The sequence below is a fragment of the Penicillium crustosum genome (assembly GCF_028827405.1).
Source record: "Penicillium crustosum strain IBT 35664 chromosome Unknown utg000003l_segment0_segment0, whole genome shotgun sequence".
NCBI lineage: Eukaryota > Fungi > Ascomycota > Eurotiomycetes > Eurotiales > Aspergillaceae > Penicillium > Penicillium crustosum.
In genome coordinates this window covers 3,488,992-3,516,802 of record NW_026623124.1, presented here as the reverse complement: position 1 = coordinate 3,516,802, position 27,811 = coordinate 3,488,992, and the positions used below count along the sequence as shown (strand labels likewise).

The 27,811-nt window shown below is 48.3% G+C and overlaps 13 protein-coding genes across 13 annotated transcripts; 8 read left to right on the top strand and 5 right to left on the bottom strand.

Annotated features, from left to right (window-relative positions):
• Window positions 1-235: 235 nt before the first annotated feature.
• N7487_008412 (uncharacterized protein) lies at window positions 236-1,355 on the bottom strand (the record flags this gene model as incomplete). Its single annotated transcript, XM_056876142.1, has 2 exons — window positions 236-1,294; window positions 1,350-1,355. The coding sequence occupies 2 exons, from the start codon at window positions 1,353-1,355 to the stop codon at window positions 236-238; spliced, it is 1,065 nt and encodes a 354-aa protein (XP_056728330.1).
• Window positions 1,356-1,980: 625 nt separating this feature from the next.
• aspf8 (ribosomal protein P2) lies at window positions 1,981-2,377 on the top strand (the record flags this gene model as incomplete). Its single annotated transcript, XM_056876141.1, has 2 exons — window positions 1,981-2,149; window positions 2,210-2,377. The coding sequence occupies exons 1-2, from the start codon at window positions 1,991-1,993 to the stop codon at window positions 2,375-2,377; spliced, it is 327 nt and encodes a 108-aa protein (XP_056728329.1). The 5' UTR covers window positions 1,981-1,990.
• Window positions 2,378-2,943: 566 nt separating this feature from the next.
• On the top strand, window positions 2,944-4,400 carry N7487_008410 (40S ribosomal uS19 domain-containing protein; the record flags this gene model as incomplete). The annotated part of the gene is made up of 4 exons (XM_056876140.1): window positions 2,944-3,157; window positions 3,410-3,467; window positions 3,685-3,981; window positions 4,045-4,400. Coding segments are annotated over 4 exons (639 nt in total), but the record flags the coding sequence as incomplete, so codon positions are not given.
• A 1,136-nt stretch (window positions 4,401-5,536) lies between these two features.
• Window positions 5,537-7,374, top strand: N7487_008409 (acyl--CoA ligase; the record flags this gene model as incomplete). The annotated part of the gene is made up of 3 exons (XM_056876139.1): window positions 5,537-5,636; window positions 5,727-6,362; window positions 6,422-7,374. The coding sequence occupies 3 exons, from the start codon at window positions 5,537-5,539 to the stop codon at window positions 7,372-7,374; spliced, it is 1,689 nt and encodes a 562-aa protein (XP_056728327.1).
• A 156-nt stretch (window positions 7,375-7,530) lies between these two features.
• N7487_008408 (uncharacterized protein) lies at window positions 7,531-8,511 on the bottom strand (the record flags this gene model as incomplete). The annotated part of the gene is made up of 2 exons (XM_056876138.1): window positions 7,531-8,099; window positions 8,262-8,511. 2 exons carry the CDS (start codon window positions 8,509-8,511, stop codon window positions 7,531-7,533), a joined length of 819 nt encoding a protein of 272 aa, XP_056728326.1.
• A 481-nt stretch (window positions 8,512-8,992) lies between these two features.
• On the bottom strand, window positions 8,993-10,217 carry N7487_008407 (glycoside hydrolase family 28 protein; the record flags this gene model as incomplete). The annotated part of the gene is made up of 3 exons (XM_056876137.1): window positions 8,993-9,451; window positions 9,510-9,929; window positions 9,987-10,217. The coding sequence occupies 3 exons, from the start codon at window positions 10,215-10,217 to the stop codon at window positions 8,993-8,995; spliced, it is 1,110 nt and encodes a 369-aa protein (XP_056728325.1).
• Window positions 10,218-12,016: 1,799 nt separating this feature from the next.
• Window positions 12,017-12,331, top strand: N7487_008406 (uncharacterized protein; the record flags this gene model as incomplete). The annotated part of the gene is made up of 2 exons (XM_056876136.1): window positions 12,017-12,098; window positions 12,147-12,331. 2 exons carry the CDS (start codon window positions 12,017-12,019, stop codon window positions 12,329-12,331), a joined length of 267 nt encoding a protein of 88 aa, XP_056728324.1.
• A 24-nt stretch (window positions 12,332-12,355) lies between these two features.
• On the top strand, window positions 12,356-13,544 carry N7487_008405 (uncharacterized protein; the record flags this gene model as incomplete). The annotated part of the gene is made up of 4 exons (XM_056876135.1): window positions 12,356-12,406; window positions 12,495-12,863; window positions 12,891-13,249; window positions 13,301-13,544. The coding sequence occupies 4 exons, from the start codon at window positions 12,356-12,358 to the stop codon at window positions 13,542-13,544; spliced, it is 1,023 nt and encodes a 340-aa protein (XP_056728323.1).
• A 218-nt stretch (window positions 13,545-13,762) lies between these two features.
• On the top strand, window positions 13,763-15,544 carry N7487_008404 (uncharacterized protein; the record flags this gene model as incomplete). Its single annotated transcript, XM_056876134.1, has 5 exons — window positions 13,763-14,067; window positions 14,141-14,280; window positions 14,337-14,569; window positions 14,627-14,763; window positions 14,818-15,544. The coding sequence occupies 5 exons, from the start codon at window positions 13,763-13,765 to the stop codon at window positions 15,542-15,544; spliced, it is 1,542 nt and encodes a 513-aa protein (XP_056728322.1).
• A 235-nt stretch (window positions 15,545-15,779) lies between these two features.
• N7487_008403 (putative NAD binding Rossmann fold oxidoreductase) lies at window positions 15,780-16,957 on the top strand (the record flags this gene model as incomplete). The annotated part of the gene is made up of 2 exons (XM_056876133.1): window positions 15,780-16,106; window positions 16,217-16,957. The coding sequence occupies 2 exons, from the start codon at window positions 15,780-15,782 to the stop codon at window positions 16,955-16,957; spliced, it is 1,068 nt and encodes a 355-aa protein (XP_056728321.1).
• A 787-nt stretch (window positions 16,958-17,744) lies between these two features.
• Window positions 17,745-18,780, bottom strand: N7487_008402 (inositol oxygenase; the record flags this gene model as incomplete). Its single annotated transcript, XM_056876132.1, has 2 exons — window positions 17,745-17,801; window positions 17,866-18,780. The coding sequence occupies 2 exons, from the start codon at window positions 18,778-18,780 to the stop codon at window positions 17,745-17,747; spliced, it is 972 nt and encodes a 323-aa protein (XP_056728320.1).
• An 817-nt stretch (window positions 18,781-19,597) lies between these two features.
• On the top strand, window positions 19,598-20,660 carry N7487_008401 (putative glycerol dehydrogenase; the record flags this gene model as incomplete). Its single annotated transcript, XM_056876131.1, has 3 exons — window positions 19,598-19,958; window positions 20,015-20,395; window positions 20,461-20,660. 3 exons carry the CDS (start codon window positions 19,598-19,600, stop codon window positions 20,658-20,660), a joined length of 942 nt encoding a protein of 313 aa, XP_056728319.1.
• A 4,605-nt stretch (window positions 20,661-25,265) lies between these two features.
• Window positions 25,266-27,180, bottom strand: mirD (putative MFS siderophore iron transporter; the record flags this gene model as incomplete). The annotated part of the gene is made up of 3 exons (XM_056876130.1): window positions 25,266-26,197; window positions 26,252-26,865; window positions 26,945-27,180. 3 exons carry the CDS (start codon window positions 27,178-27,180, stop codon window positions 25,266-25,268), a joined length of 1,782 nt encoding a protein of 593 aa, XP_056728318.1.
• Window positions 27,181-27,811: the final 631 nt, after the last annotated feature.

Below are 27,811 nucleotides of genomic sequence, written 5' to 3'. Positions count from 1 at the left end.
CAATATACACATAGAAAGATGGTACAAAAAAAAAGAAAGTTGATATTGAAATAGCGCTCGCTATTGATGGTGCTTCAAAGCAAAAAAAAAAAATTGGAGGCATCCCCGTCTATGGACACCCCGAACGCTCATAAATGCGGAGTAAATATGTAGTCCTACCCAAAACAAAAGAGATCATGGAAACTGGTCACAAGTTAAAAAAGTGAAAATTTGACAGTATAAAAATGTCCAAACTTCAACGCTTGCTCCTGGAAGCAAGAGCGGCCAACTTCCGCTGGCGCTCCAACTTCTCTTTCTTAGCCGCCATTTCTGCTCGCAGCTCTTTCTCGTCCTCCCGTTTGGCGAATTCCAATGCAGCCGCCTCTTCGCGGTCCACATCGTCTATTCCAGCCTCCATGTCTGACGATGCATCGGAATAGTAATCATCGTAGCCACCGAAGTCGCCCTCATCTTCTTCGTCAGTTCCGAGATATTCGTTCTGTCGAGAATTGCGAGACTGGTGTCGACGGTCACTTCCACCACGGTTTGACGGCAGGCCCGCAGTTCCACGGTAGGTAAGCGGCTCAGGAGTCTGCGTTGGTTTGGCCGTGCCCTTATATGAGGGCCCCTCGGAATCGCGCTGCCGGACAGCAGGTTTACCCTTGGCAGAAACACCCGACCCAGCCTTCCTTCCCGAGCGCGCTTCTTTTTCTTTGGCCTGGAGTTCCATCATGCGCCGCTTGCGCTCCACTTTGGTAAGTCTTTCTTTGGGACCAGCTTGGTGTCGTAGCAAGCCTACTCCCACAGGCGCGGTCTCTTGCTTAGCCTTTGCCTGCGCCATGATCTCCGCAAATGATCCCTTTGGTGGCGGTTTCGAGGCTGTCGCAGCGCCTGCCGCTGTGGGTTTGGGGGCGGGCTCTTTCCGTGAGGGTGCCACTTTGGGGGCCGCAGCCAAGCTGGGTTTGGGAGTTGGCTTAGGCATAGTTGGCCTAGAGGTGGTGGTCGAGACTGGTTTGGATACAACTCTGGGTGGTGCTGATGATACCGCTGGCCTTGTAGCGAGCGTAGGCTTCATTGCAGCCGGGTTGTTTGTCGCCTTGCTTTCAGGTTTTGGTGGGCGAGGTAGCTGGTCCTCAGCTTTGCGCTTGATCCCTCCACTGACATTTCCACTGGTCGGAGGCGCCCGTCGCACAGCTGTCGGTTTTTGATCCTCTTTTTTAGGGATCGAAGCAGGCGCAGGTGAGGTAGGCGCCTGGGAGAGTGGGGATTGTGAGGGTTTACCCGTCTGGAGAGACGAGAGGACAGAATCGAGGAACTATGCTATGTCAGTCAAAATGAGGTGAAACGAACAGAAGGGTCAGGTAGCATACACTCATTTTGATTGCAGGAATAACCCGAAGGGTGTGAACTCGAAGAGTGGTACAGAAAAGAAGTCGCTCACCGTCGATATTTGGTACGACTAAGTAACTTCATGACTCCGAGCCCGATAGCATGAGAATAGATCTCTGGCTTGGCTCGCTCCGGATTTTCTGTTATTCCAATATAACAGAACTAGCAGAAGTAAAGGACACGCCTGACTTGGCCCAAGAGCTTTCTAAGTGAGAGGTATATACTCCGTAGACGAGTAGGGAAAGTAGACAGGTTTCTGGCCAGCATGCAATTATCAAGGCCGGACATGAAAATGTCACGTGATAGCAGATACACTGCGCCACAGCACTCGCTTAGAAGTCCCGCCCACACTAGCCACACCCACTCGCACCACCTTTTTTCAAGATTTTGAGCGCTCGGTTAATCCTTCGTCAACCAACCTCTTCCACCAGAACTCGACGTTGCAGTCTCCGCCCAATTCGCGGTTAAATCGATTGTTTCTCTTGTTCAGATAATAATCACAAACGGTATGTACATCTCGTTTTCGAGCCTCTCAACCGATTTTACGGCTTGAGAAGTGCGATCGCACTCGATCTTGAATTCGCGATACTAATGAAGATTTTTTTTGTCTAGTCCTTTCAAAATGAAGTATCTCGCTGCTTACCTCCTCCTCGCCCTTGCCGGCAACGAGGCCCCTGCCTCCGCCGACATCAAGTCCGTCCTCTCCTCCGTCGGTATCGACGCTGAGGGTGACCGTCTCGAGAAGGTCATCGCCGAGCTCCAGGGCAAGGACCTCCAGGAGGTTAGTGACACTCGCACGCGCATACATCCGACTTGAACTGCATACTAACTCTTTACATAGCTGATCTCCGAGGGCTCTGCCAAGCTCGCTTCCGTCCCCTCCGGCGGTGCTGGTGCCGCTGCCCCTGCCGCTGCCGCTGCCGGTGGTGACGCCGCTCCCGCTGAGGAGAAGGCCGAGGAGAAGGAGGAGGAGTCCGATGAGGATATGGGCTTCGGTCTCTTCGACTAAGCGCTTTAATCCAAGGCCTAAAAATTATGGTTCTGGGGAACAGATGTTTGGTTGGTTCGTCAGTCCGGGCAAGATTTGCGCCGGTTGGCTTCTCAAGTGTGTTGTGTTGAGACTGTTTTGATACAGTTGCGACTTTTTCATATAAGCTGGAATAAGCTTATAGTCAATACAATTCATCTGGCCTTGACTTGTTGCATTTTTCTCAATACGTATGTGTAGTTGTTGGAAGGATCGCCGGGACCCGCTCAGCGTTTCAGCAGTAGCGTGTAGTCAAATTCTCTTGGAGAACTAGAGATTCAATCATCCACGTCATGGTAACTGTGTAGGTGTATTCGGATTGTACCCTGATAAGGACCATCAATAACCTTCCATTCTGATACGACATGCATGTCAGCCCTGGGAGGGGAAGGTGAGTAATTGTAATACAAATAAATTACACTGCTGGGTACAAGCATTTTTAATGAATCCCCCAAGTAAAATCGAGTAAGTAAAGATTACAAAGAATTTGATTACGAAATGAAAACCATGGTTTCAAAATAGATTACATATGACCCAAAGGGGTATAGTGTCTAGGGCTTGGAACCTACCCGTCGCTTAACGAGTGCTGCCCACCTCCTAGAGCCTGTGTGTTAGCAGCCCGACCGCTCAGCGACACGACAATTTCCGACAACCCATCTTCCTTCGCTTTTCGAGATACGGTCGAAAGGCGGTTTATAGGAATATCTGCAAAAATGGCTGACATCGAATACGTGAGTTTTTTTGCCTTCACCCTTCAAGCCCGTGCGATACACTAACATGAGTTTTCATTTAGAACGCCGAGGAGGCTGCCGGTACGTTATGAACAATCAACCCCATCCCTACCCATCGCCCTTGGACAGAAGAATCGAATGAGAGGAGAAGGCGCGCATTACAATCGACTATACGACGATCAGTGAAGAAATATACGTTGGCGGGGAACGACATGGACCCGGGATGCAGGGAGACACGCACAACAACAAGATCGCAGACGCTGACTGAACATTCGCCGAACAGAGATCAAGAAGAGAAGACAGTTCCGCAAGTTCTCTTACCGCGGCATTGACCTCGACCAGTACGTTCCCATTACCAATCATCGAACCTTTGGACATCCATTCGCAGCCAGTGCCTCGTGAGACGGAATTTGAAGATGATCGTCTACCATGCCAACCACCATTATGGATGAACCGCATATGGCATTTCGGTTCTCGCCTCTTTGGCGCTGCGTTGCGAATGGACACCCAAGGACCGAAAATTTGCAAGGACATTGGTCTGACTGAATCCTTTTACAGGCTCCTCGACCTTTCCTCCGAGCAGCTCCGCGATGTCGTTCACGCCCGTGCCCGCAGACGTTTCAACCGCGGTCTGAAGCGCAAGCCCATGGGTCTCATCAAGAAGCTCCGCAAGGCCAAGCAGGAGGCCAAGCCCAACGAGAAGCCCGACCTCGTCAAGACCCACCTCCGTGACATGATCGTCGTCCCCGAGATGATCGGCTCCGTTGTCGGTATCTACTCCGGTAAGGAGTTCAACCAGGTTGAGATCAAGCCCGAGATGGTTGGCCACTACCTGGCTGAGTTCTCTATCTCTTAGTATGTGCTCCCGAGATTTGTTCCTCATGACCATTCAACCTCAGATCACTAACAACCTCCCAGCAAGCCCGTCAAGCACGGTCGTCCCGGTATCGGTGCCACCCACTCTTCCCGTTTCATTCCCCTCAAGTAAACGATTTCAAACGATTCCCCTCGGAGTGGCGTGTGGAGGAAATGGTGCTGGGAAAGCAAAAATGGAATTCAGCAAAACTCTCAACTGGGCTCTTTTTTTCAGCATGTATTTCCAGTGCGGGTCAGCTGTTTCCAACTCAATTTAAGATCTTGTCGGCATGAAATCATCTTGGGATCTGGATTTAGTCCCTCGTCGAATCTGGCGAGGTAAAAAAGATACTCCTTCCTCCGTCTCGCTTTGTGTCAACGGGGAAGGAGTCTAAATCTTAACGACACTACAAATTTCACTTCAGACACATCGGAGACCAGTAACCCCAAGGGGCATATTAGACCACACTAGTCAACCTCGTCTCATGGTGCCTGAATCTAGGTCATGAGATTCATTGAGACTACTCTGTCGTATTATTGTATTACATACTGTGAACTACTCCACACCTTGGACCTCCGCTACCTTTACTCTGGGGAAGCGGGATCGTGTCAATCAATTTATGAGCCACGTTTATTGAGCCTCATTTGCGTGTTTGAATGTAGATGGGAATAAAACTAGTGATGGATTGACAACACATACTTGAGTGCAATGTGTTATATGTATTCTATTTCTTCTATTTCTTCTATTTCTTCTATTTATTCACTATACAAAATACATATCCCAGGCTACAAATATATATTTCTGAGTGGCCCCTTGCAAAATGAGTCAGCCATTCCAGGTCGTTAGATTTATTGTACTCATTGCCTTGAAACCGTTTCATACTACTACATGGTATAAGATTACCTAACTTCAAGGTTTGGAGACCAATGTTTATCAAATTGTGAGGTTTCGATCTCCCTGCCTAGGCGGACATGGCGGGCATGACAGGCACGTTGTGATGTCAGATTGCTCCCCGCAATCCTGTGTTCACACTAGATCTTATACCCCGAGGTTCGCACATCAACGTTCCCTTTAAGATATCTTATAATTATATACATATTCCCTGCTTCTACTCGAAAATTTATCTTCATCCGGCATTCGGAGAAGTCGCTTATCGCCGCGGGGTCCGTTAAACCGAGATATCCGAGTGCCGATCTCAACCCAACTCAACCATCTCAACGGTTATACTACTTGAACCTCAACAGTGCAGATGATTGTTCGAAACATAGCATGCAGTACATATTATGAAATTGGATATTTCAATCTGCCTACCAAAAGTACAACAAATACCAAGCAGTTTTCAATCGGGGTGGGCCTGCCAGGATTCGAGCTTCGGCCCCAGCGGTAGTACTAATGTAGGGGACCGAGGCAAGCCGCGAGCCGAGATTGCGGAGAACCCCATATTTCTTTAAGTACTTCGTTGCTCGTGTGAATCTCTTTCGTTTTACATCTGACAGTCCATTTGAGCCTCAATCACATTCCCCAGATTCGGCTCCTTAGCATTATTTCCCCGCAATGCCCGTCCCCTCCAACTACCCCCTGGTCGACATCCCAGAAGTGGATCTCTGGACCTTTCTATTCGAGCGCAATGATAGAGCTTACCCAGATGACAAAAGTGCGTAACATCCAATCCTAATCCCAATACTGCGTTGAATACAGTACTTTCAACCTTTCTTTTTCTTCTCCCCACTAACCCCCCCACTAGTTATCTACCAAGACGCCGATACCCAACGTTATTACACATACAAATCGCTACGCGATGCCTCCCTAGATTTCGGCAAGGGCCTGAAAGCCCTGTATGAGTGGCGCAAGGGCGATGTTCTCGCCCTCTTCACACCAAACAGCATCGACACACCCGTCGTGATGTGGGGCACACTCTGGGCCGGCGGAATCATCTCGCCTGCGAACCCAGGTTACACGGTTGATGAGCTGGCCTTCCAGCTCAAGAACTCCCATGCCAAGGGACTTGTAACGCAAGCCTCGGTGCTGCCTGTTGCGCGGGAAGCTGCGAAGAAAGTCGGCATGCCTGAGGACCGCATTATTCTCATTGGAGACCAGCGGGACCCCGATGCGCGGGTCAAGCATTTCACCTCTGTGCGCAATATCTCCGGTGCTACACGCTACCGTAAGCAGAAGGTCACTCCTGCGAAGGATGTCGCGTTTTTGGTTTATTCGTCTGGGACGACGGGTGTGCCTAAGGGTGTCATGTTGTCGCACCGGAACATCGTTGCCAATATTCGACAGCAATTTATTGGTGAGGGTGGGATGTTGAGTTGGAATGGTGGTCCTGATGGGAAGGGTGATCGGGTCCTGGCATTCTTGCCTTTCTATCATATCTATGGTATGGATTTCAATTGCGCGGATGATTGGGTGAATAAAATACTAACTACGAGCCTTTAGGATTGACCTGTTTAATTACCCAGGCTTTATACAAGGGCTACCACTTGATCGTCATGTCAAAATTCGACATTGAAAAGTGGTGCGCCCACGTCCAGAACTACCGCTGTTCGTTCAGTTACATCGTCCCTCCTGTGGTGCTCTTGCTGGGCAAGCACCCGGTGGTCGATAAATACGACCTTTCAAGTCTTCGCATGATGAACTCCGGCGCTGCTCCGCTCACCCAAGAGCTGGTAGACGCAGTCTACTCCCGCATCAAGGTTGGTATCAAGCAGGGCTACGGACTTAGCGAGACTAGCCCAACTACACACTCCCAGCGATGGGAGGACTGGCGCGTGGCCATGGGTTCTGTTGGCCGCTTGATGCCTAATATGCAAGCCAAGTACATGACTATGCCTGAGGACGGATCCGAGCCTAAGGAGGTTGCCGTGGGCGAGGTTGGCGAATTGTACCTGAGTGGACCCAACGTTTTCCTGGGCTATCACGAGAACCCAGAGGCTACCAAGGGCTGTTTGTCTGAGGACGGATGGTTCCAGACTGGTGACGTTGGGTATCAGGACGCCAAGGGCAATTTCTACATTACCGATCGTGTCAAGGAACTCATTAAGTATAAGGGCTTCCAGGTGCCTCCTGCTGAACTGGAAGGATATCTGGTTGACAACGATGCTATTGATGATGTTGCTGTAATTGGTATTGAGAGCGAGGCACACGGTTCCGAGGTTCCTATGGCTTGCGTCGTTCGCAGCGCGAAGAGCAAGTCTTCCGGAATAAGTGCGAAGGATGAAGCAGAAAGCATTATCAACTGGCTGAATAGCAAGGTTGCCAGCCACAAGCGTCTGCGGGGTGGTGTACAGTTTGTGGATGAGATCCCCAAGAACCCCAGTGGCAAGATCCTGCGTCGGATTTTGAAGCAGAAGTTCAAGGGTGCGGCCGAGGCACCCAAAGCCAAGCTATAAATGGCACACAATATACACTTTAGATCCGTTCATGTCATATTCATTTTCACATTCACGTCCATTTTTATACTTGAAAGATGTAAGATCCGAAAAGCCAACCCCAAGCCCTTCTCTAGTAATTAAACCTAGAGCTTCAACCACGGCCACAATAACCCTTTAAGGAAAGAACCTCTTAACCATACCCTCAACGTCCTCCCCAACAACAGCATCAACCTTCTCCCTCGCAACCCTCTCAACTGCCTCCTCAACCTCCTCCTCCCCATTAACAAGATCAATCCACCCCTCCGTATCAGCCCTCGAAAGCAAAAGATCCGCCACAATCGCTACATCCTCTCTCGTAACACTCCCCCGACCCTTAGGCGTGATTCCCAGCTCGACCTTCCGTGTCGCAGGCTGGTCAGTCAAAATCCCAGGCCGCAGATTAATAGCCTGGAAAGGCCGGGCTGGTCCAGCCTCGCGCTTTCGCTGCACAGCCAGCGCAGTCATGTACTCGTCGGCTTCTTGCTTGGCTTGAGCGTATGTCGGAAGTACTTCCGTGTTCACCTTTACTAGGCCCGCCCATTCGTCGTCGGGCATCCAGCTTGGCTGCTTGCGTCGACTGCCGAGGTATGACACCATGAGGAATTTGCTTACGCCTGGGGAGGCGAAGGATGCTGTCATGAAGTGCTTTGCGGCTTCCTGGTCGATTGCGATTGTGCGTGCTGCGCCGCCTTTGCCGCCCGCACCTGAGTTTGTGTGTCAGTTTGTAGTTTGGGAATTCTGGACTTTATATCGTGGGTTATAGAGGTATATATGGTTTCACGATCTTTCTTGCTTGGGGGATGGCTTGTATCGGGTGTCGATGATACTGAATCTAAGTGCGGGGTGAGGGGTGAGGGGTGCCATACCAGCCGACCAGACGATATAGTCCGGCGTAACCGTGTCGATTATTTTCTGGGCGTCTGAGGGACTCTTCACATCCTCTAGACTCGAGAGTAGCACGTTGAGGGTACCCTTGAGGCCCTGGCCCAGGGCTAGAATCTCGCTTTCGTGCGCGGGGTTGCGGATGACGCTGGTTACACTCCAGGCCCGTTTGAGGAGGAGCGGAGTGAGGTGGAGGGCGACTTTGCCGTGACCGCCGAGTAGAAGGACATGCATTTTTGGATGTAATTTGGATGAGTTTTTGTATGTGTATGAGAGTAAATGTGTGATTGTTGGTTGATTGGGGACCTCAGGGAAAGAACTCGTTGCGTCATCGCAATTCTTTCCAAACGGTGAGCTTGGCGTTGATTTATAATTGAGAAGATACTCCAGGGCTTACATAAATGTATCAGATTTGTTGATAGAAATTGATAGATCCATTTGAATATAGGAGTAAATCACGCTAATCTCAGGTATGTTTTACAGTTTTAGAGTAGAGTTATAAGCCAATATTAAGAAGGTTGAAAACCATTCATTTTAAATCCATCTATAGACGGCTATATATAAGTACAATTATGTTGAAAATAACAATGCGACTAGCATCTATTTCACCTGGCTATTCCTTAGGTCATCCAGTCAAATCTTTTCTTGAAGATAACCCAGTCTCTGCCCTGCTGGTGTCATGCTGTTTATTGATCACCATTTGATCGCTGGCAATCTAGCAAGAAGCGCCGGAAGGCACACCAGAGCACTTGCTGCTCTTCTTACCACCAGTGACGGAGTTTCCAGTCCAGGTCCAGTTCTTGCAGCTACCGTTACCGCAGAGAATGTAGACGTCAGTACCGCTGCTCTTAACGGTACCGGTAACCTTCTCAACCTTGAGGCCAGTAATGGGGACACCGGTGGTGGGCTTGCCGGTAGGGCTGCCGTTCTGGTAATCCTGCTCGATGACGATACCGTACTTGGCGATGTTGGACAGCTTGATGTTGGAGAAAGTGACGTCGGAGACGGCACCGGTAGCCTTGTAGATGGTCTTGACGCGGACACCGTTGTCGGAGTTGACGACACTGGAGTCAGAGATGGTGACATCCTTCACGATGTTGTTGTCGCGCAGACCAACGGAACCGATGGAGATACCGTGGCCACCGGAGCAGGTGCCACCGGTGAAGGTGATGTGCTGGAGGACAAGGGTTAGTTAATGCCAAATATTTTTAATAGGAGTGTCTTTGACTTACCTCGCCAGAGTTGATAGCCAGGCAGTCGTCCTGGTTCTTGATGTTGGCGTTGCTGATGGTGATGTAGGTACTGGAGCCAACATCGAAGGCATCGGTGTTGTGGCCACCCTTGGAGTCACCCTCGCTGTTGTCGATGGTGATGTGGTCGAGGACCAGGTGGTCGGCCTGGACACTGAAACCCTGGACGGGGGTGTTCTTGACGTTAAGGCCGGAGATGTTCGAGTTGTCCAAGCCGTGGGCGTAGAAGAACTTGGGCTTCTTCTTTCCGCCGTTGGTTCCCTTTCCGTCCCACCAGCTGGGGCCGCCACCGTTGATGACATGGCCGGATGCACCGGAGACGTTAATGTTATCTCCAGAGAAGCGGATGAGGGGACCGGTCCACTCCTTGTATCCGAAGGTGGTTTCGCCCTTGAAGATGACCTATACAGTAGCTATTAGAACTTTGATTCTTGGCGCTTGAATAACGGAATAATCTACCTTAGTGCCGCTCTTCAGCTTGGAAAGGTCGAGGGTCTCGCCGGCGGGGACCTTGATGTTGTCCAGCACAATGGTGGAGCAGGAGGACTTGCCAGCCTTGGCGGCAGCGGCCGAGGTGAAGGTACAGCTGGAGGAGCCGCGCTCAACGAGATCGGTAACGGGGGCGGAAGCCGGGGCACCGGACACAGCGGCGGCGCCGAGGGCCAGCATGGTAACGAAAGAAGTACGCATTTTGAAGTAGGTGTCCGATCAACAGACAATTAAAGAGAGTGTAGATGTTCCGGACTAGCCGACCTGAGTGTAATAGGAAATGAGGAATGAATGAATGAATGAATGAATGAATGAATGAGTTTGAACAAGCTATTCCACCGAGCTTGGCCTTGGTATTTAAATGCTTGGTCCGCCAAGCATCCTCCTTATAGATCCTACGCTAGTATCTCTATGAAACGGGACTACCGCCATCTGTCATGGCGTTAACCCCTGTTCTTAGTTGGACCCCTCATTGGAAAATCATAAGATCCAGGGATGCATGGATAATTGTTAGATGCTCCATTGGATTAATCTACTAGGGCCAGCTACATGGTCAGCTACACCCGACTGGGCAACTCTCCGAAACATTTAACTCCACCTAGTCTAGAATCCCTGCTAAAATGGACCATTGCTGGGATAATTAATACGCGGAATATCTTCGGGTTAAAAGCCGAGACATATCTAGTTATTATCCAATAAGAACATGGCATTGATGCCTGAAGACTATATTATACCTCCACTATCGCAAACCATGTGGAGCCCTATCGAGCTTGTGTTTCACGCCAAGCACTTGATTTGAAGAATTTACCGATGTAGGGCTGGTTCCACACGAAATACTCCGTATGTGAAGAGACCCCTTCCAAAAGATTCTGTGGCGCTGAAACAATGCACCCTTTTATTTACCATGTCTTTTGTTTGATTGGTGCCCTGTCTAGATATTCAGGCACGAGGCAAGAATACACTGTAGACAAGGCCGGTTAGTTATGTTGCCGACTATTTCTGTGCTGATAAATCATATTTAGGAGCTACAAAGGTACAAAGGTACCTACTTCCGAGAGAGCCGTAACTATGGAGTACTACATGAAGTTATCCACCGACATGTGTGGTTACCTACCTAGGTACCCATAATTGCAGATAATCATGCAGACACCTCCTATTCAAGTACACCGCACTTACTCCGTAGTTCTGGGCGTAATTTCCCTGACGCTCCTCTTCTTTTTTTCGTTGAGAGCGACGAGATAACGTTGCAATGGTCGAGTTGATCCTAATGCAGTAGGCCCAAACAAAGATTCTCTGCTTTAGGCTCAGTACAACTCACCGCTGTAATTTAGTTGAGCAAAACTGTAATATGGGCTGTTCCTTCAAACGGAAATCCTGCGGATTCGAAGGTCGTGCTGCAACCTGGAATATATTGCTTCTAGCTGCCAAGAACCCAGTATGGACGCCAGGAGGTTGCTAAACAATATACTTCGTAGCCCATAGGAGTAGTAACTTGATCTTTTTTATCTGACACGCACTATTTGTGAGTAATGTTAATAGGTTTTTTCATCGCACTTTAATTGTTTTCATTTGAGCTCCTCGGAATAGATTCGACAGGTGCGGCAAAAATTTCCGTGGTACAGCCAGAATAGTATACTATGAGATAATAAAAAATTGCCTAGAAACTACAGCCATTTTACTCGCCAATTTATCTTACGATCAATTGTCATGATGGGCTCGGATTGCTCGAGGGCACATCGGAGTCATAAGCATACAACAAGGAAAGGTGTTGATCACTACGAATATCCATATATATATAGGTATCAACCGTCATCAGCTTGACATCATCGCCAGTCACCAATTAGTTTATAGGAATTTTACGTCATTCTTTGCTCTTCGTATGCTCTTCGTAAGAGCTCCTATACTTTTAAATATCTAGTTTGATGATAGATGATGAATAGCAATGATGACCACAGCGTTGAATATATCAAGCCACCATACTAGAGCATCTCGAATACACGATGATCAGGTCAATCCAGGCTGCTCAGCACTTGGATTCGCGGGGACAACCAACTTTTCAAGTTGATCTCACAACGGACAAAGGTAAGAGAGCGCCGACGATAACCAAATTCGCTTCTTACACCGCTGCAGGTACTTTCCGAGCCACCGTCCCTTCTGGTGCGTCTACAGGTGCGAATGAAGCCACTGAGCTACGGGACAAGCATAGTTCAGCATACGGTAGCAAAGGTGTCCAGAAAGCAGTTTCGAACATTGAACTGGTTATTGGTCCTGCCCTGGTACAGAGCGGGCTCAAGGTCGACACACACCAGAAATGATCGATTGTTTTCTGAATAATCTAGATGGTACGCATAACAAGTCGAAGCTTGGGGCGAATGCTATTCTGGGCGTCAGTATGGCATGTGCTAGAGCGGGTGCAGCCATTTGGTAAGTCAGAAATCGAGACCAACGATGGAAATCTATGAGCTGATATATATCTAGGACATTCCGTTGTATGAGTTTCTTCGACGTGAGTCTGGAGCAAAAAAGCCATTCGTGATGCCTGTGCCGTTCTTCAATGTCCTGAATGGAGGCGTGCATTCGGGCAATAGGATGGCCTTTCAAGAGACGATGATCGCTCCTGTCGGAGCCTCCTCTTTCACGGAAGCAGTACATATGGGTAGCGAGGTTTACCAGCAAAGAAGAAGGCCATTGTTAAGAAATTTGGACCATCTGGTTAGTGTATCTTTCACCGTACCGTATATAGCCATTACTGATAAGTGCATTCAAGCTACCGGCGTTGGGGACGAAGGGGTATTTGCACCACCGATTTCCCAGCCTCATGAGGCACTAGACCTCCTGGTTGAAGCCGTTTCTCTTGCTGGATATACGGGTTAGATCAAATTCGCGATTGATTCTGCATCTAGCGAATTCTTCAGGGATGGGAACTACGACATTGGGTTCAAAGACGACAGACCGAACTTGCAAAACCCAAAACAGCTTGCAGAGTTATATCGCACATTGTTGCAAAATTATCCCATAGTTCTACTGAAAGATCCATTTGCCGAAACTGATTGGGACAGTTGGATCGAATTCAACAAAAATTGTCCAGTCGAACTGGTTGGGGATGACTTGCTGGTCACGAATACGAAATACGTGCAAGAGGCCAATGATAAGAGAGCTTGTAATTCTATGCTACTCAAAATCAACCAAATAGGCACTATCTCCGAAGCAATTGAGGCGTTAGTTTCTCTTAGGTTTGCCCCCTATTAATCTGGAAACAATATCCTAATTATATATTCATATAGGGCGAACTTGGCATACAGTTTTGACTGGAGTATTTTCGTATCCCACCGGTCCGGTGAGACCACCGATGATTTTATTGCAGATTTGGTCGTGGGCTTAAGGACCGGTCATATTAAACCTGGGGCACCTTGCAGGGGTGAGAGAGTGGCCAAGGATAATCGGCTGATGGAGATTGAGGCGGAAATTTTGACTGGGGAAGAATGCATTTATGCTGGTTCCCAATTCAGGGTGGCATCTAAATATTGAGATTGTATTCTATTGAGAATATATATACAATATGTTGCATATTCAAGAAAAATATCTCTAACATATATGTTGTATATATCCTTTCAACTCCCAAAGACCATGAGATCATATGTTGTCGAGAATTGCCGAGGTCGGGCTACTCCGCGCCTACTCCCCTTCTCCCCCGGACTTCACCTGGGCAGTTATGCTCTAACTACGCATCAACAACAACCCCAAACATGTCCGCCCCGGACAAACCTCCAGTTCCAGGGGATGCGCTGGATCTTCCACCTCGCGCCTTACGCGACGTTCTCCGCGTTTGTCTAAGCGCTAAAGAGTACCGATTCCTCCACGAATCAGTGATCAAACGAACCCCTGCCGTCCAAAACAAGCTCCCATCTCCATCTCGCTACGATGCCATCGCTCGTCCAAAGAATCGACACAGTGAAGCCGCTATTCGCTCATCGCTGCGAGTATTTGTCGGCTCCGGGATTGCGTTGAAGTTGGCAGATCTGTTGATTACTCGGTTCCAAGGCGCTCCACAGTAAGACCAATTTAATCTACCAAGAGCCTCTCCTCTTTTAGAAACATGCACTAACACTGCTTCTAATTAACAGGAAAAAGACCCGAACCCCCTCCTCCGGTCTCCCAAATTCCGTCTCTCCATCTCTCTCTCCCTCCTCCTTCTCATCCATCGCCTTCTCTACCGTTTCCTCATCCGACTGCGAGCCAACCTCCGTACCGATGATGCAAAGCCGTTCAGAGAGCGCAACCCGCGCATCTCGCGGGCGCTGACCTCGCGCTTTGCGCCAGCGATCGGTGCAAGTTTGGCGGGGTTCGCCCTCGGCATCTGTCCGCAGGATCAGCTCCGGCTGACCGCGGCGATTTACACAGGCACCAGGAGTTTGGAATTCTTGTTTAATGTCCTAGACTCTAAAGGCTGGTTGGACAAGCGCCCGTGGTGGTTCGGCAGCTGGCTGTTGATGCCCATCTCATTTGCGCAGCTCTTCCATGCCTTTGTGTTCGATCGCGAGACTACACCTAATGTTTGTGGTCGGGATTTTTCTTACACTTGAGTTACGGTCGCTAATTTGATGCCATAGTGGTTTGGAAATGTCATTCTCAAGCTGTCGCCGAGTTACATCCAAGGCCGACCGGAGTCGCTCCCGGTCGACATCAGCTGGCCCGAGAAGGAAGAGATTGTGAACTCTCTTGCCTCTATTGCTGATCTCCGCTGGCCGTATGTTTGAAGCTGAGTCTGTCAAAGAGTATAGCGGTCGCTAATATGATGCAGGGCATTCGTCTCTCCAATTCTACACCCGGGCGATCCCAACACCTTACCGTCATCAGTGGCTTCCATCTCTCCAATCACTGGACCAGCACACCCTGCAATTTCGAGTCTATCATGCGCTCTCTTGCACCCGAATCTCCCGAACTGTAGCACGGCATTCTTGCATCACATTCTCCTGTCCGTGCCGCCGCTTGCGCGGTTCCTCACGACCGTCACTCTGGCACTTTCGATCCCCAAATTTAAGAGCATTCTGCTTCAGCCTATTTCATCAGTGAATACTATGTCGAAGCGCATTATCACCATGACAGCGGTCCTCTCTGCTGCGATTGGATCAGCCTGGGGTAGTGTCTGTCTCCTGAACAACAACTTGCCCCGAACAACGCTTCCTACCAAGCGGTTCTTCCTCAGTGGAGCACTGGGAGGTTTGCCATTTTTGTTCTTGGGCAATAGCCGTAGCACATTCCTCTGGTTCTTCCGGGCCGCCGTTGATTCAGCATACAAGACTGGGGTCAAGCGTGGACTATGGAAGGGCCGAAAGGGCGGTGAACTACTGTTGTTTGTTCTGTCCTGGGCGCTTATGGGGTCGATTCTTGAGGGGAACCCCGAGGCCGTGCAGGGCGGTGGACTTCGTAAGGCTCTGACCTGGATGAGGGGCGATGGATTTGGAGATCCAGTGGATATTGCTAAACGCAAACTGCGACGGGAATCGAAGAAACCCGACGGAGTATGAAATTTAGTATGAATTAACTAGTTAATAGCCTGATATTTTGGAGTTGATCGGTGTGGAATTCACTTTCCGACCCCACGTTTGCGGAGAAGATCTTCGGAGACTGGCCTCCGCATTTAGTTCCCCGGGCACTTTATAACTTCCAGCTTAGTTTTCAACATTCCCCCTTTTTTCTATTAGCAATTGACTTTGAGTTCTTGTTTTACTTGATATCCTTGATTTTTACATTCTATACACAATGACTGCTCAAAGATTGAAGATCGGCTGTGCTGGTCTCGGCCGTATGGGCAAGCGCCATGCACTAAACTTCCTGGAGCGTACTCCCCGAGCTGAGCTTGTGGCTGCCAGCTCCCCTGACCCCGTCGAACTCGAATGGGCCAAGATTCACCTCGAACCCTATGGTGTAACTCTGTACCAGAACTACGACGACATGCTGAAGCATGAAGGTCTGGTAGCCGTGGTGGTTGCATCGGCAACTGCAGTGCATGCCGAGCAAGCAATCAAGGCAATTGAAGCAGACAAGCACACTCTTTGCGAGAAGCCCATCTCTACAAGCCCCGAAGTGGTAAGTTGGTTATTTTATGAATCCATCTCAGCCCCAATCGTGTTTAGTCTACCAAATACCAAGAAACAAAAACATTGAAACCAAAAACTAACAATCCCCCTCTTTTTTAGTCTCAATCTGTGGTCGACGCAGCAGCCAAGAAGCCACACCTGAAAGTGATGTGCGGTTTCTCCCGCCGCTTCGACAAGTCCTACCGCGACGCCTACGAAAAGATGCAATCCGGCGCAATCGGCACCGCCTCCGTCCTCCGCAGCCAAACCTGCGACAAACTCGACCCAAGTGGATTCTTCGTCGCATACGCGGAGTTCTCTGGTGGAATCTTCGTCGACTGCTCCATCCACGACATCGACCTCACACTCTGGTTCTACGGCAACAACTGCAAGGTGAAGTCCGTATCAGCCGTCGGCAACACAGCCGTCGAGCCCGATCTCCGCAAACACAACGACCGCGACAACGCCGTCGGCTTGGTCGAGTTCTACGACGGCCGCATTGCATACTTCTATGCTTCCCGTATGATGGCTGCTGGTCAGGAGGATACTACGGAGATTATTGGTACCAAGGGAAAACTGGCGGTTAACACCCAGCCTGCCTTGAACCATGTTAATATTTATGATGAGTCCGGCATCAGGAGGGAGATTCCTCAGAACTACTATGATCGCTTCGAGTATGCGTTTGTTACAGAGGCGAATGAGTTCTCCGCTGCTTGTCTGGATAACACAGCGTTGCCGCTTGATCTGAATAATGCTGTTAAGGCTGTGAAGATTGGGGCTGCGTTGCAGGAGTCGTTGATTAGTGGGAAGAAGATCTTCTTCGACGAGGATGGAAACCGATCTGAGGTGGCTCGTCTGTGATTAATAAGTGCTTTGTCTTTGGGATTTCAAAATATACACTATACATATGTTCAATGTTGTTATAAATGCCCTTTTGCAAATGAGATGATAGATGACTTTTTAATATGGATGCAATCTTGTATTTCAGTTCAAGGTAGACTCATGTAACTCTGTAGTAGCACTGAAGGGAAATTGTTGAGATAAGTGCCTAGTAGGCAGTGGAGATTGGGTTGGATGCTTCATAGTCTACCTAGGCCAGTAGTCTAGGGTATTGGATAGTTCTGGGAGCTCATCTCTCTTTCTTCTCTATACTTTCGCCTTGTAGCCTCAACAATCTTATTTAAAACCTCAAGGTTCATTATGCGCATATAGGTAAGCGGGGTGTCCTATTCCAGTAGTATTGACTGGTGTTAGGGATATCTACTACCATTTATAATCCAGCGTAGTCATTGCAAGGTTTATTTTGTTAAGGGGGCCTGTAGAGATGTCGAGATACATGGTGTGATGTGAGGTTATTGAAGAGTCAAGAAAGCCAAGTGCTAGAGACTATGAAACTCAACAGCTTTCCGGCGTATAAACCGATGCGTTGAAGAATTGATTACTTTGGTCTCTATCAGTCCAATTTCTGGATTTCATTGCCTGGAAAGATTTCAAGGTTGGAAAAAGTAGGATTTTTAACGCTAATTGAATGTGACCGCACATATCGTGACTATTTCGTGGCTATTTCCATGGAACTGAAAAAGTAAAAAAAGGGGAATCATGAAGAAAAGTGTGTAGAATAAAGATGCATAGAGAGCAAGTCGCAGATCTACCACTTCAGGACCTTGGTGGGGAAGTACTCGTCAATGAGCTCCAGGTAGTAGGGCTAGAAAGAAATAAGTCAGCTTCAAATTCACAGGTCATCAGCAGAAGCAAAAAGAAAAACATACCTTCAACTCCTCAACACTGGGAATTCCATCACTCTTGCTGTACAGGTCATAAGGATTGAAAGCCTTAACAGCACGCAGCATATCACGGTCGTGGTCATTCATCAACTCATGGTACGCACCGGCGCTGTGCCAAGGGTAGAAAGAGTGATAGCGGATCATAGCGAGCGCCTCATCGGGAAGAGTCGACTGCTCCTTAGCGAGGTGGTACAGGTACTCATCGTGGCCCCAGGAGAGCATGACATTATCGAGACCACAGCCGGGTGTGTAGATACCAAACTTAGTATCGTAAATCTTGTGGCCGAAGTCCTCGTTCTCGCGGAACGAGTCACGGCCGTAAACGATCTTGTCGTCGAAGGCACAGCCGACGGGGAAGGTGTCTCCGACAACATCCCATTGGCCTTCGGCATCGAAGAAGAAGAGGAGCTTGCCCAGATCGTGGATCAGACCGGTAAGCTGCATCCAGCGGGGCTTGCCGTCACGGCGAATGGCCTCGGCGGACTGGAGCAGGTGCTCGATCTGGGAAAGGCTGGTGTCGGGATCAGACTCGTCGATCAGGGTGTTAAGTTTCTCCATGGCTTCCCAGACGGTCATCTCGGCGCGAGTCTTGCTGTGGAAGTCGTGGCGGGCCTTCAGGTTGTATGCGACGGTCTGCTTGGTGTGCTGTTCCTGGTAGAAGTTCTTGACTCGGTCGCTGGCGTCCTCGTACTGGCGGAAATTGGTCTTGTCCTTCTCCTTGTCGAACTCAGACTCTTCGTATAGACCCTTCTCTTCGGCCTCTTTCTTTTCAATCTCGCGCTTCTTCATGTCCTTAAGAACGTTGATCTCGTCAATAGCGTCGGAGAGCTCTTCGAGAGCCTGGCCGTCCCGCTTCTTGAAGACAGGGGAGGCCTGTGGGGAGACGGCGACTGGTGCCATTTTGACTGTGTGCGAGATGTAGTGTCCTTTGATTCTTATAGAATTTAAGATCGAGGCTTAATATTGCCAGATGAGATTGCAATTATCAAATCAGAATGTCATTGAAAGAGAGATAGACCCTAGGACGCCGAGTGTATATATAGGGTTGGCTAGGAAAATCTACTATAGGGCATATCGCGTCTAGATTTCCGATGTCAGTGATTGTGCGAGGATTCTCCTCAGATCCATTTGCCTGATTTGCCATGACACCGATGTACAACATTGCGGGACGAAAAATTATGAAACATCACGGATTCTGGCTTCCGCGTCAATGAAGATCTGGGTTGCTCTCCAAAAGGAGGACGGTGATTGGCGGCCATTGCGACCCCACGACCATAAGCCAACCATGTGGAGTGGCTGTGATGTCAAGTGGAGAGAATTTAGTCGGACTGGAAGACGGTTTCCGCTAATCTGCTGATTTATCAACTGGATTTTGGTCTGACGGTTATTGTGCGGGGATATTTCTGCATTTTGAGGTCAATGAAATCGATGGAGATCCTTTTTAGATGGGGAGATGGAGATAATATGCCCCTTCGAGGGAATATTCCAGAGAACATCGAATCTCTTAGAAGACGATGAGGTGATTGATGGAAAAAAAGACCTGACTCCTAACTCTCGGCCCACGGAATAACCCCGATAACCGCGGGGTTGTTGTTATTCTCTTAGTAAACTCCCCCACGCCTTTCTTTTCTTAAATATTTGAACTTCAATCTGTTTATATTCCTTATTCTATACTGTAAATAATCTTCTTTATCTCTTGATACCCTATAAATTCAAAATGGCTGCCTGCGATACCCGTTTCAAGCTCAACACCGGCGCGGAGATCCCCGCACTCGGCTTGGGAACATGGCAATCCCAGCCCGGTGAGGTTGAGCGCGCCGTGTTCCACGCCATCAAGGTGGGATACCGTCACATCGACGCTGCTCTTTGCTACGGCAATGAGAACGAAGTCGGTAAGGGTATCAAGCAGGCCATTGACGCCGGCATTATCAAGCGCGAGGATCTCTTCGTGACTACTAAGCTGTGGTGCTCTTACCACGCCCGTGTTGAGGAGGGCCTCCAGCAGAGTCTGACAGATCTCGGACTCGACTATGTCGACCTCTATCTGATGCACTGGCCCCTGGCAATGAACCACAAGGGTGAGTTGAGTTTCTTCAAATATGCAGATTCGAGGCGCTGACTAGTTCCACTATAGGAAACCACAACATCTTCCCCAAGCTCGCTGATGGCTCGCGGGACATTATCCACAGCCACTCCCACGTCACTACTTGGAAGAGTATGGAGAAGCTCGTTGGCACCGGCAAGGTCAAGGCCATCGGTGTTTCCAACTACAGTGTCAAGTTCCTCGAGGAACTTCTGCCCCAGGCCACCATTGTCCCCGCTGCCAACCAGATCGAGAACCACCCCTTGCTCCCCCAGCAGGAGATTGTTGACTTCTGCAACAAGGCTGGTATTCACATCACCGCTTACAGCCCTCTGGGCAGTACCGGCAGCCCGCTATTCACTGCTGAGCCCATCGTGGCCGTTGCCGAGAAGCGCGGAGTTTCTCCGGCTACTGTTCTTCTCAGCTGGCACAGTAAGTATTCCTCAAGGGTTTGCATCCTATACCGGATAAATTGTACTGACTGTTCATCCTTCTAGTCGCCCGTGGCTCTTCAGTCCTGGCCAAGTCCGTTACCCCTGCCCGCATTGAGGCCAACCGTGCCGACTTGATCCACTTGGACGCCGAGGATCTGGCTTCCCTTCGCAAGTACAGTGATGGCCTCCAGGCCGAGGGCAAGCTCCAGCGCTTTGTCTACCCTCCGTTCGGTGTCAACTTCGGCTTCCCCGATAAGCAGTAAGCTTTCTTTACCTGGAAGAATGGTAGATAGGCTTGCTACATGTATAGAGGGTCGGTGCATTTGCGTTTTATGATATGGATACCAAAATGGAAAATTTATGATTTCATGAATAACACTTGATACTCAAACTACACGACGGCTATGCTTTAATCACTTATTACATGAATTTCCCTGCTCCGTGGATATAGCCATTCTTTTACCTCTCAACCTGCTCAACCCCACTCTATACCCAAGTCCGTCTGTGACTCCGAATTTTATATCGATTACAGCCATTTATTGTTTTAGTCTCAATTTCACATTAATTCGCGATTGATTCGACTTAAAGTCAGACATTTAAATGAGCGGATCCTCGTTTTTTGTCCTTTTCTTTTTCTCACCACCCCACTTAGAAATCAGAGATAGTAGTGGGAAATGTTGCCATTATGGTGACATAACACGCCACAACACCAGGATTAATACGAATAAATTTATCCTCGATAAGTTCCTGGGTCACCTGTTTGAACGAAATAACGAATAAGTAGCGGCTAGCTGAAAGTAATGGCGGAATTTCTTACACAATACAACCAGAACCCATACAAAGGTGATCAGAAGCTGATCGGAATCTGATTGAAAAGTAAGAGATAATTGAGATGATTGTAATTTTCTGATTATACCCCCAACTGTACTTCTACCACCAATCCGTCACGCCACGCAGGCCCAATCCAAGGGTATCCCACGCAGTAGCAGCAGGACCTACGTAGATTCTGCCTTCGTTGGTCGCAGCATACGCGGCTTAGCCCACACATGCTGTATTCCTCGCCATGCCGCGAGCTAGGCTGCTCGGCCGTACCACGGACCCTCGAGGACAGAGTTTGATTTCGTTCAACGAATCTATGAGTTTTCGAAATGGAGGAATTCGTTGGCAGTTGTGTCAAGGCATTGATCTTTGCTGTATGTGGGGGGAGGGGGCAGGGGGTCCTTGCAGGTTATTTGGGGCAGGACTGCTATTGGTGTGCTAGTTTCGTTGATAGCCTATGTAATTACATTGACATCAAACGAGACCATGTAGAATCATTAAATTAAGCACCCTTTGCTCGTTTGGATTGTTTGGGTAGTTTGATGGACTATTTTCTTTGTAACTCTAAGGTATTTGTCTACTTTGTTCCAAAAAAGGCTAAATGGATAGCTTTACTTCTAGATCCCTTTTCTCTCCCTGGCGGTGATAGACCTAGCTCGAGTTGGGTTAGGATGGGGAGAAGGACCTGGCTCAGCAGAGATGGCGTAGGGAGTGAGACTGGTTGGAAATGCCAGTAAGTCTGGCGAGATAGTGTTCTTAGTAAGTTCGTTGACTGGAGAACCACTCTCAGTTGAACCAGGAGAGTTAGGCGATGGTGTCTCATTCACAGCTTCCTTATTCTTCCTTTTTTGTCATAGTCGTCTTCATGAATTGAGATTTCGGTGATACCGGAAGGAGGGTGTGATATGACGCCGTGGTTAGGCTGGTGGGAATCGACGTCAGTTATAAAATCTTAAAAAAAAAAGGTAGACATATCAATACCTACCATCTTTAAAGGGTCCCGGCGTCGACTAAGCAGGGAAATCTTACATCTAGCTGCTTCAACCTCAAGATATAAATGAGCCCTTTTATACCACCTGATGATGTCTTTGAGCTCTGAAACCCTTGCGGGGGTAACATCACTGAGGGTAAGCTCGACTGGCCTTGAAAGTCGCGGGGCATCAGGGATATTTTCGATCAAATGTAAGTCCATTTCTCCTCGGTACAAGTTGATTCGAGCCAGCGTAGGTAGATTGTCGGTTTCACTTGCTGGGAGATTAGGTCGAGCAACGACAGAGTTTAGAAGACCCATCTGGCATGGAAGGCTTGCATCTCGTGAGCTAAACCTTCATATTACACACATGGGTTGATGAGACCTTAAGTGGGTTCTTCCGACAAAATAGGAAATGGGTTAGGGTAACCAAAATGCGCATGGATCCATGCAATATCCTGCAGGGGCTTCTTGCACAAGGTGTCATGGAATTCTTTGATAGTTGTCTCAGCCATGGAAAGGCCCATGGAGTGGATCTAGCTGCATCTTGATAAATGTTGAGTCAACATATGTGTCACCCTCTTGGGCCGTGATGCGGGAGGATGAGGGGGCCATTTTGGATAATCTCAAACGAGAAGACAAACGACGAGAGACGAAAAGAGATACGGAGGTTTGATGGGATTATTTATCAAACTGCGTCTGGTTGAGTTGTCTTATCGGACGTAATTTGGCCTGAAAGGAATCCCGTTAAGAGGAGGCTTGGTGAATCTTGAATAGGAAGAGCCAGGAGGCAAAGCAATTAGTGGGGGAAGCACTGGTGCAAAAAGACACGCACTTGATGAAATCAAAGACTTCTCATCAATATCAAGTAGAGACGCAATATTGTACAATGCTCTGAGTCGGGATATAATGTGAAGCAGGAAAGAGACACAAGGAACAGAAGGGACAGAAGGGACAGAAGGGACAGAAGGGACAGAAGGGACAGAAGGGACAGAAGGGACAGAAGGCAAGAGTAAAGAGAAGTGAGAAGCGACAGATGAAAGAGGGAATCAGATATGATGACAATAGAAGCACTATGATTTGGGATAGAGAACTGGTTGTGTTTCCTCTCTATTGAGCTAACGATCGTTTCCCCAACATCACTATGGCGATCATGCTTCGCGTCCGGTCCCATAGCAGCATGCCAAACACTCCAAATTTAGAAGTCACAGTAGAGAAAAATGATAGAAATTTGCGCCCCACACATAGTCATTATTCATGAAAAAGCTTGGATAGTGTCTTATAGTCTAATATGGTGGCTGGATATATGCATTGGTGTTTAACTCTCTATAGTGAGATCAATCATTTAAGGGCTTTAAGGTCACGTGTGACAACCACATAATATATCATTAGGTCAGTGAGAATTGGTTCCAGCCAAGGTAGAGAGAAAACTATATCAATAGTAAGATATGTCCAACATAAAAATCATCAATACCTCTCCTCTTTTCTCTCCTATGAGATAAATAGATACAACAGTGCCCTCTAACGGTTCTATCGTTTTTACAGCGTCCTCATTCCCCGTCTCCTATTACGGATGTTGTCACAAGCGAGGCATCGCTAGAGATACATTCCAGGTAAAAGAAGGTGGCCACTACAAATGCAAAAGATGCCTTGAGTTGTGGAGGTAGATCGGTAGAGAACTATACTTATTCCCGATGCCTTCTAAGCTAACAACGCGGGTTTGAATCCCAAGTCTTTGTCAGGACATATCCACTAGGGATTATATCAACTTCTACCTGACACTCAATGAAATTCAAGCTAAGGGACAATAATCATGTGTTAGGTAATCCAACAAGGTTCTATTCTTTCTACCAGGCAGTTGAACCCATGCTACCAGGTTGCTGCTCTTTGAAGTACGTAATGGACATAATGTAGGGGGTGCCATTAGATGAATTTGGCAAAGTCCGAACATCCACAGGGACCACAGGCTACCGTTTGGCGGGCCATGTGTCTGAATATCCACCGAAGGACCTTCGGATCAGATAAAAGCGCCACAGTACGCTAGAAGAACCCAGACCAGCAGGCCAATCTAATCAGATCATTAGGCAAATTATCAGATTCGATACCATTCGGAACGTTTACAGAAAAAATGAACCCAAGAACCACCCGACTAGGCCGGGGCACGCGGCCATACCCACTCAGCAAAGTGGTAGAAGCTCGGCTTGTTTTTCCATAGGAGGAAATGCTCCCGGGAGATCAATCATTCTGAACCCAGCTACCAGGCTATTATTGCCCTGCTAATTGAAATGATGTGGATCGAAATCTTCAGCTATATGTGACCAGGGCGGTTTGAGCCGAAGGGAAAGGGGGTTTACTGGGATGCCATGCAAAGACGGCAAAGGCGCAACTGGAAAAAAAAAGTTATCAGATCTTTTTGGTCCCTGGTTCCACCTTAGAGTGGATGAGCTCTAGTCATACGTGGATCTGTTCAAATGACACTGGGCTGTGTAGACTAACAAGGTAGGTACGGAACATACTCATTTGTATGTATTGTTCAAGCCCCATAGAATTTGTTTGAAGAGAATAGATACAATATTTTAGATACAAATATTACATTTATACTTACTAGTGGTATATTATTGTAACTTATTTAAAGTACCAAAATACATTATTACATACCATACCGCTGTTTTTTCGGCAAACGAAAACAAACACCAAGCGAGCTGCAGGTCGCCAAAAACTTGGCGCGGGCTCCTGCGATTCTTGGCGTATGATGTTGAGAGTGGAATAAACATCGGATCCTCTCGTATAATATGGCCAAGCTAGCTGTCGAACCGTATTACGTTGCAAAGCAGATATTATTAATGTCTCAAAAGGTCGTTACCAACAGGGCTCTACAGATTACAAGAATAGAAGCATTGGTTCGGATAGTCATAACATTCTACATTCAGATCGTTATGTGAATATGATTAAATAAGTGGCAAAAAGCTAAGCGGGACGATAACTGCCTGGGGCAGCCAGTCGTATTTTGGTATAATAGGAAATGAGTCATCAACAGTGTCGTTGTCGAAAGGTATCTCCAAAGGCGAAGGCAAATACCTCAGAAAACGGTACCCTTGACCTGAGCAACCTTCTTCAGGTCGATATCGCGGATCATGAGAGACCAGAAGATGCAGAGACCCATAAGACCGGTGCCAACAGCAAGCATTCTTGTCTGGGAATAGGCATAAGCTTGCTGAATAGCCAGTCTCGCGGCGGATCCGACGGGATAAGAGATCTGCTGGGCAAGATCTTCATAAATTAAATCGATGTCTCCCATTACAGACTCTGGAAGCCTCGTCTCCAGGGCCTTGTAGAAAGTGTTGGTCCAGATTGCGGCACAAATGGTAGAACCAGCAGCATTGCCGACAGTACCCACGACGTTCAGCAGAGCAAGGACAGTTGCGACGTGCTGGTGGTCGGCGGCAGCCAGGATAGCAAGCTGCTCAACAATGATGAAGACAGACCCACCAATGGAGATGAAAATCTGGCACATAACAAGGTAACCAACGGATTGGTTGGGACGGCGGAAGTGAATCATCAATCCCTGGGCAAAGATGTACAGCGGGACCGCAATGTAGAGAGTCCACTTGAAGCGACCAGTCCTGCGAATGATATAACCGACTCCAAGCAAAAGGAAGCCGGAGACAACGTCGAAAGTATTGCTAACGTAACCAGCCTCGGAGATGCTGAGGTCATTGACTACCTGCAAAAAGGATGTATAGTAGTTGTTCCAGCAGTAGTAAGAAAGCTGGTATGTCGCGTCGAGCAAGCATGCACCAATGATGGTTCGATCAGTCAACAGACTGAAGTTGAACATCGGGGTGGGAGCAAAGCGGAACTCCCAAATGAGGAAGACGCCAAGCATAACAAATCCGAGAACGATCATCGCAATGATGTAGCCTGATGCCCAGCCGTTAGGAGCATAAGTAGAAATGCTGAATGGTAGGAGGAAGATTGTAAGGCCGATAGAGAATACCAAAACACCAAACACTGTGCAAGTTAGTATTCTGCCAGGTGAAACGATTTGGAAAGCTCTTTACTCACAATCAAACTCCTTGGTATAGTGCCAAATGCTTTGGAGGAAAGTCCGGCCGCTAGGCTCTTTGAGAATGAGACCATTCTTCTCGGCCTTCTTCAGATTGGCCTTCAGGATGAAGTAAAGAGGGGAGGCAACAATGGGGAAGATGATGGAGAATGCACCAAAGGCCCATCGCCAGCTGATGTCTTCGTAGAAGCCCTCCGCAGCCTTGGGGCCAGCGAACGCTGTGATGATGTATGGCGAGGAGGTGAAAGCGTAAGCCAAACCTCGGTTCTTGAGCTTGGAAATATCAGCGGTGATGACATCCACGCAGTATGTCATACCTCCAAATCCAATGCTGTAGAAGACGTAGGCAGCGCAGAATGTGGGAAGGTTGTGGCACACAGCCATGAGAACCAGACCGAGCGTAGCAAATACGGTCATGGCTAGGAAGCCTTCTGCACGGCCCCAAACGTCCATAACCTTGGCAGTGGGGATGTACACTGCGGCTGTCATGGCGTCTGCAACAATGTAGATGACATTCAGTAGGGAGTGGCTCTCGAAGTCACTGGTGACATAGCTGAGCAAACTGTAGTTGATCGAGGATTGCATAGCATTAACGAAGTATAAGAACCAGATGCTATTGAAGATATATGTTAGTGAACAATCCGGCTTGCACAGGTTGATTGCCCCATCGAGGTAGGCAGACAAGAGCTTACTTTACAAAGACCGCAATCAGCATGGTCCTCGTCCAGCTCAAAGTCACGGCCTCGACATTTTTGACACCCTGCTGTAGATCTTCGGTAGGAACTTCAACGTCTTCCTTGTTAGGCAAGACACCGGCCCCGGTGGGAATTTCGTTCTTTTTTTCGCCATCAGTGGGCACATCGACTTCAGTAATTGCATCCTGGGGCAATGACCGCCGGGAGGAATTTCGAACAAACCACAAACCCATGATGGCCTGGAGATCTGGAAATATAAAAAGTAGGTTGGTGGAACTCAGGAAAGCCACAGAGCCCAAGGGAAATCCTTGCCCTTATAGTAAATATAATCTCTGGTTATCAGCACTCCAGATCTAGCGCTTAATAAAAAAAATAATACCGAACTCGGAAGGTTAATGCAAGCCACAAGGTGAAAAATCAACCAGTAAGAAAAGTCTTGGCGATGTCCAAGTGTTCATTCGTTGGGTAATAATCAAGTAGCCGACATGTTTTTCTCCCCCATAGGGCTTTTCTTGGGCAGGCCATGTGTGGGTAGCCCGCTTGGAGCATTGGCCAGAATGGGACATTCCGAAGACAGAATCTAATCAGATTACATGAATAATGGCATTCATATCAGATAGATGCAGTTAAGGCAATGTTAACCGGCGATGGAACCACTTGAAGCTCCAAGCAGCTCGTGAATGCCTCCGATTGAGGCAATTAATACGTGGGGCGAGCTTGGCATATCTTGGCGCCCATGGTGGAATTATCCCACCGCGACGAGAGCCGGAAAAAGAAATAAGAAAATACAAATATTAATGAATTAGATTGGGTCAGTGTGTGTCTAGGCGTCGTGGCCAGCACTAAAAGCTGCTAAACGTGCGA